This window comes from Akebia trifoliata, chromosome 8, assembly GCF_017979445.1.
Source record: "Akebia trifoliata isolate Shusen 1 chromosome 8, ASM1797944v1, whole genome shotgun sequence".
Lineage (NCBI taxonomy): Eukaryota > Viridiplantae > Streptophyta > Magnoliopsida > Ranunculales > Lardizabalaceae > Akebia > Akebia trifoliata.
In genome coordinates this window covers 29,024,900-29,039,267 of record NC_141382.1, presented here as the reverse complement: position 1 = coordinate 29,039,267, position 14,368 = coordinate 29,024,900, and the positions used below count along the sequence as shown (strand labels likewise).

Genomic DNA, 14,368 nt, shown 5'->3' with positions numbered 1-14,368 from the left:
AAACCAAGAGTGGATGTGATGGGGGAGGGGACCCCACACATCAGAGTGAATTAAGTCAAATTGAGTAGGTTCAGTAGTATTCATACTAATAGGATAATTAGAACGAACATATTTAGCTAATTGATAAGTTTCACAAGAAAAATCAAGCAAATTCGTATTTTTAAATAAAGTAAGGAACATGTGTGTCAAATATCCAAAGGAAATATAGCCTAAGCATAAGTGTTAACGCATTACAAGTGCCTTATTAGACTTACTACTACTACTAAGCTGAGAAATAGAATTAGTGATAGGTAAAACAGGCGCGTCCAAGAGATACAAGCCATTCACTTCACGTCCAGTGCTAATCATCATCTTCGACTCCAGATCCTAAAAGACACAATGAGAGGGATAAAAGATTACACTGCAATTCAAATGTTTGGTAATACTACTAATAGAAATAAAATTAGTAGTAAATTGAGGAACATGCAGTGTATTAGTTAAGGATAAAGAAGGTACAATAAAAAAATGACCTTGACCAACAATAGAAGATGAATCATCAGCAAGGCGAACCTTGCGATGACCAGAGAAAGCATTATAGGTTTTGAATAGGGAGGACGTAACGGTCATGTTATCTGAGGCACTAGAATCAATGATCCATAGTGAGAAAGTGGTGGAAACATTGTGTGCAGATGCAAAGGTACCTGAATGAACGAAAATAGATACCGACTGAGATGAAATCTCCATCTGATTGAAGAATTTCCTGAACTTGTCAAGCTCAGCCTAGAACATAAATACCGACTCCGATGAGGATGTAATAATTGAAGGGAGTACCTGATCAGTAGTCGACTGAGAAACAACATGAGCTGAGGATCAGTCAGACAGTTGACGTTGCTGATTAGGACGACCATGAAGTGCATAGCAAGGGCCTTCACGTGACCCAACTTTCCACAATGATTACACTTATGTCGTTGACGTGCAGGCAGAGATTTGCTGGAAGGCTGTGTAGAAAGTATGCGAGCAAGCATAGTAGAGTGGTCTCCTAAAAAGGGGTAAGATAGCTATACAACAACTCTCATCAGCTAATACATAAGAATACGCAGTCTATAGGGATGGAAAGGGATCCATACCCAATAAATGAACTCTTACATACTCAAACTCATCCTGGAACCCGATTAGAAACTGAAAAACTCGATTCTTATCCAGAATCGACACATATAATGCCTCATCAACAGAGTCCTTCCAAGCATAGGACGAGGAGTAGGTCAACTCTTCCCATCGAGCTCATAGCTATGATATATAGGTGGTGATTGAAGAGTCATTTTGCGAAAGGCAAAAATCTTATGCTCTAAGTTAAAGATCCGGACATTATTTTAACGTTGCAAGTAAATACTCTTTGCGAAATCCCATATTTGTTTTGCAGTCTTAGAGAACATGAAACTAGTTGCAATGTGTGGTTGCATAAATATTACTAGCTAAGAACAAACCATAGATTCATTAGCAAACCATTGGTGATTGAAGAAGAAAACGTCTCAAAGGCCATCCAAAAAAAATCTATGTTTTGGTTTGAAAGGAGTTCAAATAAGAAACTGCGTGGAAAGTGATCAAACACTGTTGAAGGTGACCCGAACAGCCATCAACTCAATTGTAGGGCCCCAAGAAGCAGTCATGCGGCTACTGTAATCCTCAAATAGCAAGGCTACTGTGTCACAGCCTCCAAACAACAGATTTGTTGTTGTTGCAACCCTCAAACAATAAGTTGTTGTGATCGCAACCTCCAAAACAATAGGTTTGCTATCGTCACAACACTCAGCAAGCTATTGCGATCGCAACCTCCAAAAGTTGGTCAGCAGGGATCGCAGCATCCAAACAATGGGTCTGCAATGATCGTAGCTTCCAAGTAAAGGGTATGCAGTGATCGCAGCCTCCAAAACAGCAAGCTATTATAGTTGCAGCCTCCAAATAATAGATTTGCTATGATCGTAGCCCCCACATAACACCACTGTTGTGGTTGCAAGCCCCAAACAGCACCTCTACTGTGGTCGCAGGCCCCAAACAGCACCTCTGTTGTTGTCGTAGGTCCCAAACAGCACATCTACTGTTGTCGTGGGTCAAGTAGGTGTCAAACAACCAAGGGGCTATTGCCGCATGGCTCTATGGATGGTCCAATGGTCATCGTTTAGCTTAACAGCCACAAAAAAACAGCAACTCTATTGTTGCCTTAGGCTGCAGTGTATTCTAACACTCTTATCGCATGGTGCGATAAAAAACCCCCGTAGGGGTGATGTTTGAATCTAAAGACTAGAGGTGCTGAAGATGGATGTAAGGGAGGAGGGAGACGATGGAGGTAGAAGGAGTCAATGGGGGTAGGCTCTGATACCAAATAGAATTGAGAGAAAACTAACTTGATTAATTGCAAAGCCCTAACTAGACTTTAAAGGGATTACAAAGTCTAATAAGTGGAAAAGACAAAAAAGGACAAAAGACATAAAATACTAAATAAAAAGAGTTATTCAACACATGGTCTACACCCCATCATACTTGTCTCCTATAGAAGATGGATAACATACTTCTTCTATGAAATGAAAATACCCTTCTTAGATATGGCAACTTCAATCCCAAGAAAGTAGTTCAGCTAACCTAGGTCTTTAGTCTCAAACTCCTTAGCCAACTGACCTTTTAGTCTCCTTATCTCATCATGATCATTCTGTCGTTCCAATATCTTTATGCAGATAACTGTTATAACTCTCTTGATGGAGTACTTAATGAATAATGTGTGGTTAACCCAACCATGCTTGTAACAAATTCTCACCGTGGTCCTGTGAAATCTTTAAAACCATGCTTTAGGAAATTGTTTTAAATCATACAACAGCTTCCTCTGATTGCACACTTTCCCTTCAATAGAGGAATACTTAAAACTTTGATGCAGTATCACATAAACTTCTTCCAAGTCACCATGAAAAAAAAAAAAACATTCACATCAAACTGCAACAAAGGCCACAATCATCATAGGCTAGAATGGAATAGTTTATTTACTGACAATGTCGCTCACTCAACATATTTCTACTCTGTTGTACTTGCAATATGTTAGTCTCTTGTAATTAATGATTTGAGCAATTTGATTATCTTAGAGAAAAATTGTTTTGTTTTTTTTTCGATATATGGGTATCCAGACTTAGTCCGACTAATCCCATGGATACGTGAGTCACCCCTTCCAACTCATGCCAAGTGTATTGGCCTCTTAAGCACTAGAGGAATGGCCAACAAGGGGTTTTGAACTCAAGACTTCTCCCTTTTGGAGGGAGGCCCTGGCCACTACAACCAACAATCGTTTGTTAAAAATTGTTCTTCTTCAGCTGTCATCATTGTATAGCTAATAAATGAGGAACAAGACATACAACCGTGGAATTGATGAATTCATTGAAAACACATCCTAGTTGAAGCATAGTAATGTAGATAAAGGTGATTAAACTGTACATACCGACTGGTTGGTCGCCCATCTTTCATAATAGTGTGTGTATCGCTCTAAAGAATTTTTAGCCATCTCTCTCCTTTTCTCAGTCTCATCATACTATAAGTAATAGAAGAAAAAAAGTAGGAAATTAGTAATTCATGAGATAATACCACATATCCTATCCATAATAATGGGCAAAATAATGTTACAAGGACAAAAAACCAGAAAATAAACATGTACCACTCCCTCTTGTTTTGCTGTCTCATAACGATTACATGCATAGAAACCACCTGTCCTCTCACCATGATCCGACCATGAACCAAGGCACAGCCTGTAAGCATACAATAAAAAAAAATATGAAAAAATAAATAAAACTGCACAGATATATTAACAACATAGATATTAAAAATTACCAGCAAAACTCGAATTTACAAGGAGGTGTGCATGTAATATGCATACAACCCTGGTTTTTCTCAATTGGTCGCTTGCATTTTGGACAAGGCTTGGAATTGGCTAAAATCCTGAATATCGCACCAGAAAAATAAATTAGTATTGTTCAGAAAATATGCAAAGCAGCAAAAAAAAAAAAAGATGGAATATTTGGCAAGGCCACTCTATATTTCAACATAAAAGAGCTCAAAGAGTAAAGGAGTACATCAGTTATTCAACCAAACTCAATTAGAAACAATAAAAGTAAATCAGCACTGAGAAGAGGGCCTAAATAAATTATTCTAAATAGTTTACTAGTTACGGAATGGGAGACAATTCCGGCAAAGATGTACATATGCCACTAAGATATTAAATTGAAACAAGAAGAAACCTAACAAAAATAAATAAACAAGAAGTCCGCAAAGGTCAAATTACAAGAATCAAGAAAGCAATAACGTGAGATTCTCGTTATAACAACTTCAGATGCCATGCTCTTATTATCTTATACCATACCAATTCATGTTTTCAGATTCAGCACTATTCTTCAAAATCCACTTGGCCACAGTGCCACAGTCCACCGGACGATGAGCTTCCTCGGTACACTGGAGGTTTAGATTCAAAAGATTTAAAGAGGTCAACTGGTATACAACCAAGACTTCTGAGGAAAAATATAACATATATTTACAAAAATAATTGGAAGAAACTCACATTCCAGCAAAAGCTATATGTGCATTTGCAAGAAACATCATAGCCCCCACTACCAATAACAAAATCTACAGCATATTCACAGCCTGGAGCAGGGCACCATTTGGTCTAGAAAAGAAAAGAAAAGAAATGGAAGAAACGAAAACAACAATGTAAGAAGAATAAATATAATCTAGAATGCCTATTTTCCCATCATCAAATTCTCATTTATATAATCTAGAATAATATAGACAAATGAGCAGCATTGTGATGAAATCAGTATTGAACCTACAAATAATCATTCAAAGTAAGGAAAATAAATATTAGAAACCTAATTGAAAAACAATAAGATTCAATGTTTCAAACCTGGGCATGTTCAATGGTAGCATATTGACTAGGAAAAGTGGGATATGCACATAGTATTAAATTTTGACATATTTCCACAAAATTTACCAAAATATTTCCATTTCCACGAGGTCTGAAACAAAGTTTAACAAACAATTTTCTTTTTTTTTAAATATTTCTATCAAAATCACTATTTTTCTTGAAATATTTTGGTGAATAATAAATTTTGACCGAAACAATCATATTTTAGTATGAAAATGAAAATTTTCAGTGAAAATATTTCCGTGAATAGTAAGCTTCGACCAAGATATTCAATTTTGAAAAAAAATATTGCTAAAAACTTATAAATATAATAACAATTGTAAATTGCTTATAGAAACGACTTATAAATTTACACATAATAATAATGTTTACAACTAAAAAATTACACACAACATTTATTATTTAGTATAAATGAATTATGATTATTTAGATATTCTATACATCTTATTTTTTATGTATTTTAAGTGTATTGGTATGTTCACATAAGCATGCATACAATAATTCATGTTTTAATTAGTTAGGTACATTACAAATTTATTCACATACATTCAAAATAATATGTGTGTGATAACACATGAATATAGTGCTTGACAGTTTCTCCGTTTAAGCAGGTGTTTACATAGTGTGTAATGTGACATCATTATTTCATTTTCATGTAGAGAACTATTGTTTTCACTGTCATGCTCTCAAATACTTCTTTTTTATAAGTGAAATTTTATTTATTAAAAAGCAAACAAAGGCAATCGAGATGACTTTCCAGAATATAAGAAGAAATTAAAACAAGCTATTTGGAACATAAGGACTCTCATCTAAAGACAAATTCTTCAAAAAACATACCTTTAAACTTAATGAAGAGTTTGCCTCAAAAAAACAAAAGCCCTAAGATATGTATTATCATCTCATGATGTGAACTTTAGACCAATTGACACCTTAGACCAGCTGGTGCCTTAGACCAGTGAGCGCCTTATAGACCAAATTGGTTCCTTGAACCAATTTAGGGCTGACAATTCATCAGATTGGTACTGGATTAGTACCAAACCGAAATTTTTATCTCATAATCTGGATCCAGATCTGATCGGGTCAATAAATATTTTAACCGAATATGATCCAATTAAACATTTGCTCAATCTAAAATCGATCCGATCCGATTAAATAATAAACCTATATTTAGAACATCCAAAAGCCATATGTGTACAACGAAATTGAAAGAGGATGAAGAGTTGGGGTTTTGCATGGAGGAGACAATGGAGCAAAAACGAGAACCCTAAATGTGAAGAGTGTAAATGATATATTTATAGACATGAGAAATCAAAAACTAGATAGCAAAACCCTAATTCAGTTCGGATTTTTATAGGATTGTGTTGGGGTTAATCTGAAACCAATCTGAAAGTTTATCATATCTTAAAATTTCAATCCTAGTCTGATCCGAAAAATTCAAACTTTAGATCTGAATCCTATTTTTTCCAAATTGGACCTGATCGGGTAAAATCTGACCCATTGTCAGCCCTCGACCAATTGGTGCTTTGGAAAGTACTGCTAGTGCCTTGAATTAATTGCTTCATTACACTAACAAGTGCCTTGGACAATGCCCAGTTGGTGCCTTAGACCAATTGATGCCTTGGAACAAAAGTAAAGCATCATGACTTTTCAAACATTTATCGGTTTTGCGCACTAATTATGGTGGCTAATCTTTTTAGACATGCATCACCCTTGAAAAATTATTAGTTCAGGCAAATATAATCATCAAGATCTCCCTTTCCACTCTTTGAGATACGCTCAAAGATCTTACACCAAAAGGAAAGAAGCCCCAAAATTGACATAATGATCTCATGAATCGGTTGTTTCTCCTTGTTGTCAAACAGCCTAGCATTCCTTTCCTTCCAAATTGTCCTACACATAGCAAAGGAGGTGATGCTCCAAAGCTTCCTCTTGAATGCTAAGAAGTTATGAACCAGTTGGGACCAATTCTCAAACACCACTCAAAGGACAAGGGGAAGCATGGAGAAACACCAAACAAGCCTAAAAAATAAGACCAAATTCCTAAGGCTAGATCACAATGGAAGAGAACATGATTTGCCAACTCCCCTTTCGTTGTCACATATAACAAAAATTAACAGAAATGATGCCCCTCCTTATCACGTTTCCATTTTAAGGATCTTGCTCCTAACAACTACCCAAATAAAGAAAGATATCCAAAAGGGGATGTTTGGAACCCACATTGTCGCAAATGGAAATCTTTCAAAATAACATTGAGACAAAGCATGATAAAAGGAGTGAACCAGGAAAACCCCTCTTCTCTAACTTCCAAAGTCTAGTATCCTCATCCTCCAGGTGAAAGCCAACCAAATCCATGACGCTGGCCAATCTCACAATAGAGTCCAACTCCCAATCATTAAAGGCTCTTCTAAAACCGTAATCCCAAACCACTCCATGATCTAATTAAACAATGAAGTCTAAAATAGGGACATCTTTTTACAAGGAGATATCAAACAAACTTGGGAATTGGTCCTTAAGAAGGGTGAACCCACACCAATGATCCTCCCAAAACATGATGCTAGAACATTTCCCAACCCTAAACCCCGCACTAGAAGAACCTTTTGAATACCTTTCCAAACCCCGCAATCATAAAGTGAAAGCACGGGATCACTTTCCCAACCAAAAGATTTTTTTCCAAACTTTGTCGCTATAACACTCCTCTATAGGTTAAGTCTATCACACACAAATCTCCACCACCACTTACCCAACAGAGTGTGATTCATAAGTTTTAGATTGCAAAAACCAAGACCACCACTCTTTTTTAGGCAAAAAATACACTTCCAATTCACCAAGTGGAACTTCATGTTCCCCTCCTTATTATGCTAGATGAAATCTCTGAAAAGCTTGTTAATGTGAAATGCAAATCATGTCAACGGTCAAGGATTCCAACGAAAAATTTGTAATTATTTAGGTTTTCACTAAATTGGGTCTAGATTTATCTTTTTATTGTTCGAGATTATTTTAAATTGGTTTTTTTTTTTTTTTAGTTTTGAGTTGTTTTAGGGCTTCATTTTCACGTTTTTGGGCTTACTTTCACATTTTAGTAGCCCATGGTCTTAGGATAATATTTAGGGATAGTATGGCAACTTTAATTTATCTTTTATATAAGTTTATTAGGGTTGAAAAAGTAGGAGAGAGAACGTTACAAAAATTAAGTTATTTTATTTGGTATTTTAATTTTATTAGGACTCTTGGTTGATTTTCCTTATTTATAGATTGTATTAGGGTCTATTGACGAAAAATTAATGAAATAAACAAAATTACAGGAGTCTTTGTTTTCTTTTGAATGTTGGTGCATTTAATGCAGTTGATGCCATGGAAATCATTAGGGTGATTCCAAGGTAAATATCAATTTTTTTCTTTAATCTTCTTCTTCAATCCATCTTTTCTACATTTTTTTTTTTTGTTTATTTTTGAGAGATCAAGAAATCATCAATAACCTTCTAATTTTTGCAAGAAACCACATAAAATCAGTTTTCTTGATTTTTTTTTCAAGAATTATTGATTTATTTATTTTTTTGATTTCTTGAAATCTTGAATTCTTGATTCCTAAATTCTTAATTCTTGATTCTTGAAACCTACAAACTCAATCCTTAATCCTTTCTCCATTTTCTTAACTTTCAATCCTTACCGTATAAACCTTAACCTTTTAACCTTTCCTCTATCCTACAATAATTGCAAAAAAAAATTCATTTTACCTTTTGGGTTTACCCTAAACGTTGTAAGTAACCCTATTGTAACCCAATCCCAATCAAGATTCCCTAATTTCCAATTTCATCTTCGTCCCTCACCGACCTGCATCACTTGTTCAATTTCGTCTTTATGCTCCTCTAGGGATCGAGAACAACAAAAGGAAGCATACAAGGATGCTAACCAAAATTCTCATGATTAGGGTCATCTTGCCCTTTCCAATAAGTAACGGGACTTCCAAGAAGAGAATCTCCTACCCACCCATTCCAAAATCAAGTTCCATAAGAAATTGAATCACGAATGAAACCATATATAATAACATTTTTTAAACAATCATTAAAATTTTAATTAAATGGAAAATATAAAACCTTTAATGTAACATAAAATTTTGGCATTTCTAAATGCACAAAGGTAAGTATACAAGTTGTTATATACAGAATGTGCTAGGTGTGACTCGTTTGACTCTTTATGAACATCAAGATCCCCGATGAAAAATGCTTTGAGCCAAATTTTCACAATTTTTTCAACAAAGGCTAATATTTTTAATGAAATAAAAAATAAAAATAAAATGAGTGCCATTAAAAATATTTTTCTAAATAAATCAAGGTTTTGGGACTTAGATCTATACCTTTCTATTGTTTTCAACATAAGACCTTAGAAGGTAACGGGAATACTTCTCCTTATCTTCTTCAGAAGCCAATAGAATGATCATGTCTTGACCAACAGCAGCACCACAAGATGGATCAGGACATCGCAACGTCAAACATCCAGGACCATCATTAATTGATGTGCTTATGTAACCTGCCAAAAATACGGAAAGGAAAAAAACTAAGATCATCTCCAGAGCAATAGCATTTTGCTCTCAACCCAAGCAGAACAAGAAGAGATCGATGTAAAACTAGTTGGCCAATTGCAATCATAGTCACCAAATTCTGTGGCTTATTGACAAAGTCGTGATTAAATTGTTATTTTTTTCCTTAACCGATAAAATCATGATGTAATATTCATGACTTTTTCAATAACTCGCGACTTTTACAAACTTGGCAATTACATCGGGAAAAATGAAAAGGGGTATTTTGGTTTTGTATTAGAAATCTGTTGTATGTCAACCTGGATAAATTTCAACCTTCCCATATTTCATTGATTTTTCCACTTTTTCTCAAATTTTTCCCTTCCAGATTTATTCCACCACGATTTGGTGATTATGATCGCAATGAATAGAATTAGAACATTAGCATAAAGTGTGCATATTGTCAATGAGTTTCAACTGAAGAATATTTACAGGAAAGTCATCAAATTGTGAATAATCTACTGAAGTCCACCAAAGGAAAAGTGAATGCAACATAAAAACAATTTCATCATTATTTGTTCTGCCAATACTTCAGCATTTGTGTAGTAGGCCCTACATAACTAGTAACATGTTTAAGTAGTTTACATTTAGAATCGATCAGAAAAATGATATTTTTTTTTTTTTTATCGATAATCAAAAAAAAAATTGATATTTGCATATCCTAAAGAGAAAATAAATCAATGAATCCAACCATGTTACAATGAAACGAACCTGTCCAGCATAAGCTACAAAAGGGATGACCGCAAGCAGCAGTATTCATCCTATCATGAGGATAGGTTTCAAAACAAATCCCACAAGTCAGCTGCCACCATAAGAAAAGTTTCAAACATGGAGAGCATATCAGAAGAAGATTACAAACTACACAGTAGATGAAATCCCCAGTTTCTAAGAAAACATTACTGTCGATTAAAAGCTTAAATTACCAAATAACAAAGGTCACTTACCTCCCTAAATTTCAGAAGTAGAACAACTGGTTTGTCCAACAAACCAACAGCCTTGCGGACTTTTTCTTCATCAGCAAACCAAGCATCATGCACTTTACTGACACACCTGTGCAGTCCAAACACAAAATTCTTCGGAACATCAAGATACCAAAAAATAAGGTTAACTAGGGTCTACATAAAATTATATGATATAAATAAGTTACAAGTAGATAGCATGGAATGCAAAGCACATGCTCACATCTTCAGATGTACAAGAATATCAAGTACTAAACAATAGTCAAAAGAAACCGGTATGCCTATCATGCCACCTCAACTTAAATTAGCAAAAAAAAAAAATTTGTTCGGTAAAAGCAATTTGTATTAAAAGTGGACGGGATGACCAACAAAAAATACAAGAGTAAGAACAACCAACCAGAAAAGAAAACTCAGCCCCTACTGTTAAAGTCTACAAACCCAATTCCATATCCCCATGAAGTCGTCAAAGAAGACTCCTTTGAAGTCCTCGAAGGCTTTACACCAAAGAAAACAAAAAATTCTTCAATAGACACAATTGATGTTCTCAAAAGAAGCTGAATTTCCTTTGAAAACCCGCTGATTTCTTTCTTTCCAAAGACTCCAACATACGGAAAATTAGCAATAATTCCATATCCAACATCCTAAAGGTCAGGCGAACTAGATTTGCATCGAACTCATGAATATATCTAAATATACAAACATGCACATGTGCACACGCAAACACATTACTAGAACAAAAAGGAACAGACTTTTACCAATCATAGTGACGGAGCAGAATGCTAGCTGAAACTCTTGATATTGAAAGCACAGTAGATATTGTTGTGATATCTTCCCCCTGACGTTGAGATATATCGGTCTCATCCAAAATGGTATAATTATGCTGAATGAGAATATCCAGAAGCCCAAAACATGTTAAATGCCAAAACAATAAAAAATAATATAAGAGGGATTTCAGAAAGACAACACTTCCCTGGTTGAGTTGGGGGTTACAACACTTCTAGTATCTAAGAACCAGAAATAACTGTAAGAATTGAACAAAGAAGCAATACTGCATGCCAACAGAAAAAAGGAAAAGGACAGTGGATACTACACTTTCACTTGTATATATGTTTAAAATATATGGAAAGTTAAAAGCATTAGATGAGCATCATAATTCCTGTATGACAGGAAAGCATGTTCTCAAAAAAAATCGATGTTCAAAATCCAAACCAAAAAGTTCGTAGACTCCAAACACGCACATGTACACAAATGTATATACTTTACAAAAGGAAATTTTACGAATCGCATGCATCTACACATACACCTTTTTTTTTTTTTTTAATAATTTATCAATGTATATGCTTTATTATAATTATTTACAAAACACCGGGATCCACAAAAAAGTGATGAAATAAAACACAAGTCCGAACAAAAGATGGCAACTGGTGCATTCATGAGCCCCATATAGTGCCGCTTGGAGTCTCACTATTTTATTTAATATATAAATTCCAAAATTTATTAGCTATTTTAGGCATTAACGATTATGAAAGTAAAGGGTATTATATGTAGTCCACTTAAAGCAACTGTGTCTTAATAATATCCATTTTGTTACATGAATCTTTTACCATTTTAATGGTTGTAAGTGGTATAAATGCCAAATAAAGTCTAGAATTTTCATTATATTATACTAACATTACCACAAGTTTTTTATGATGATCACTCACTAAGGTTTATAATAAGACCCATAATCATGCTCACTGATAATGGATTTGTTTTACATGTAACTTATTTATAAGGACATTAAGTAATCTAATTTAATATCAATTAATGAGGTAGCTCTAAGTAAATGTACATTAGCTAAAATTAGAATCTAAAGAGAATGTGGAGCCTTTATTTTTCTCTCTTTATACAAGCATCCGATTATATTTCCTATTCCTTCTCAATCTCATCTACAAACAAAGACTCAACCTCCTAATTTCTAGGGGGGGGGGGGTGTTCAAAGTTTGATTTGCTTGAAGAATTCATTGTTAGAATCAACTATCAAGTGAGGAATTACATGTTAGTTTTTTTATTTAAAATATAATTGTGGATCTTATCTGGCACCCAATGGATAACAGGTACTCGTAGGATCGATTATGGTTCCAAGGGCATCATGCCCAAAACTGAAACCCATAAGAACCAGAATCGATGTTTTATTTAGGTTTATTTAGGTTTTGATTCTGGGTATGTGTGGAACTGAACCGAAACTGTCCCGTTCATACCCCCACCAATAATCATATGTAAGATTCACATTACAAAGCACTATAGCGATAAGCATTTCTTTGTTTTCTACTTGACTTTGGTCTTGAAAGATTTTAGTTGTATACTGTTAGAGTTAAATATTAGCAATAAATAATTCAGCAGTTTCTATTTGTTACTAATCCAAAACAAAATCAGTTCCAATCTTAAGTCACAATTGGTCCGCCTTGCAAATGTCCATTTTCCTACGAACCTGTGCTAATTCAGCTTAAGATCATGATAGGAATCAAAGAAATTTTACCACAATTGTACTAAGCTCGCAAACAATACCAAAATAGAGAAGTGACACAAAAGGAGGCCACGGGAAACCAGAAGAGACAGGCATAAGATATCTTCCATTCCAATCACAAGAAATAGGGGACGATGAAATCCAGCAATGTGTCCATATAAAAATTTTGTCGCACGATTGCAATAACCCTCTTTTTCAGACACCGATCTCATATAAAGGTGCTTCCATAAACTTCTAGTATTCTCTTTTTATTTATTTTTTCTAGTTTCAACCCCAAGCGAATTTTTCTCATTTTGTTTACAACTAATTGCTCTATGTTTTCTTCAAACAAGGATATACACTTTGAATTGAGCTTAACCTTAAAACTATTGCAGGCTTGTGTAACACAATCCATCAATGTCAGTTTCAACATCAATTCATCACACACAAATCAACAAAAGAAATTATATTTTTAAGAAAAAAAAATTTGAGGTCAAGAGGAAACCAAAACAAAAAACCATGGACACAGATTATAACGAAACGAAAATCGGGAAAAGAAGCAATTTTTTCGCGAAATTAACCTGCTGTCGATGCGATGAGGTGTCATCCGAGTCATCAGATTCGTTATCGACGAACTCATAATCTCCATCATCATCATCGCTCTCTATGGCCGTATCGCCACTGTAAAAGTCTTCTAGCGAGTCCACATCGTTCGCATCGTGCATGTCATCCTCCGAATCCATCCACCACAAACCAGAAACCTATAAAACCCTAGAATCTAGAGCTTAAACACCCCCTCCTTCGATCGAAAAACCGATAATTAGGGCAACAAATAATGGGTGAAATCGAATGTAATCGCGGTGGAGATTTGAAGAGAAGTTAATTTATGAGAAATTGAGACGATCGGTTTAAGAAGAAATCTAGCGGAGATTGCTTTAGTGCTACCGAGTACCATTTTTACCCCAACATTGGCATTGAAAAAAGAGAGATAGAGATCAAAGAATCAAACGGTTGATTTTAGGTTATCAGTCTCTATCACCTTTCCTTGTTTTTGTTGTTTGGGTTTGTTGTTCGTTTTTAATCCACGTAAGGAATCTAACACGGAGATCTAGTTTAATTCTTTTAGAAGTAGAGTCGTGATCGTATCTACGTGGCATATCTTGATTAGAGATTAATTACATTGGCTCTATTTTCACGTACCAAAATGTCTTATTGAACCTACTTTACTGTGATGCCCACCAAAAATTAAAATACCTAACTTATTGCACGCCTAATAAATTTATTTTAATATTTATTACTTATTGCATCCCACCAAAAAAAAATATCAAATTCATTTCTTTTTCTTTGCCTCTAGAAAGGTTTCAATTAGAATTTTAAACTTCGATCTTACTTATTTTTCTTACCTTTACACTTCCAAT

General features: G+C 34.8%; 1 protein-coding gene across 2 annotated transcripts in view; it reads right to left on the bottom strand.

Annotated features, from left to right (window-relative positions):
* The window catches only part of LOC147396476 (putative E3 ubiquitin-protein ligase ARI8), a 29,074-nt gene extending 15,081 nt beyond the window's left edge, over positions 1-13,993 (bottom strand). The window contains exons 1-10 of one of the 2 annotated variants that reach the window (XM_086450948.1): positions 13,532-13,993; positions 11,221-11,345; positions 10,451-10,556; positions 10,218-10,308; positions 9,285-9,457; positions 4,568-4,672; positions 4,373-4,461; positions 3,844-3,951; positions 3,671-3,761; positions 3,458-3,547 (exon numbers count right to left, since the gene is read on the bottom strand). In XM_086450948.1, the coding sequence (XP_086307074.1) occupies positions 3,458-3,547; positions 3,671-3,761; positions 3,844-3,951; positions 4,373-4,461; positions 4,568-4,672; positions 9,285-9,457; positions 10,218-10,308; positions 10,451-10,556; positions 11,221-11,345; positions 13,532-13,693 (1,140 nt within the window). In that variant the 5' untranslated portion in view covers positions 13,694-13,993. The remainder of the gene's footprint in view (positions 1-3,457; positions 3,548-3,670; positions 3,762-3,843; positions 3,952-4,372; positions 4,462-4,567; positions 4,673-9,284; positions 9,458-10,217; positions 10,309-10,450; positions 10,557-11,220; positions 11,346-13,531) is intronic. The other variant, XM_086450949.1, reaches the window with a different exon arrangement.
* Between the last annotated feature and the right edge of the window lie 375 nt (positions 13,994-14,368).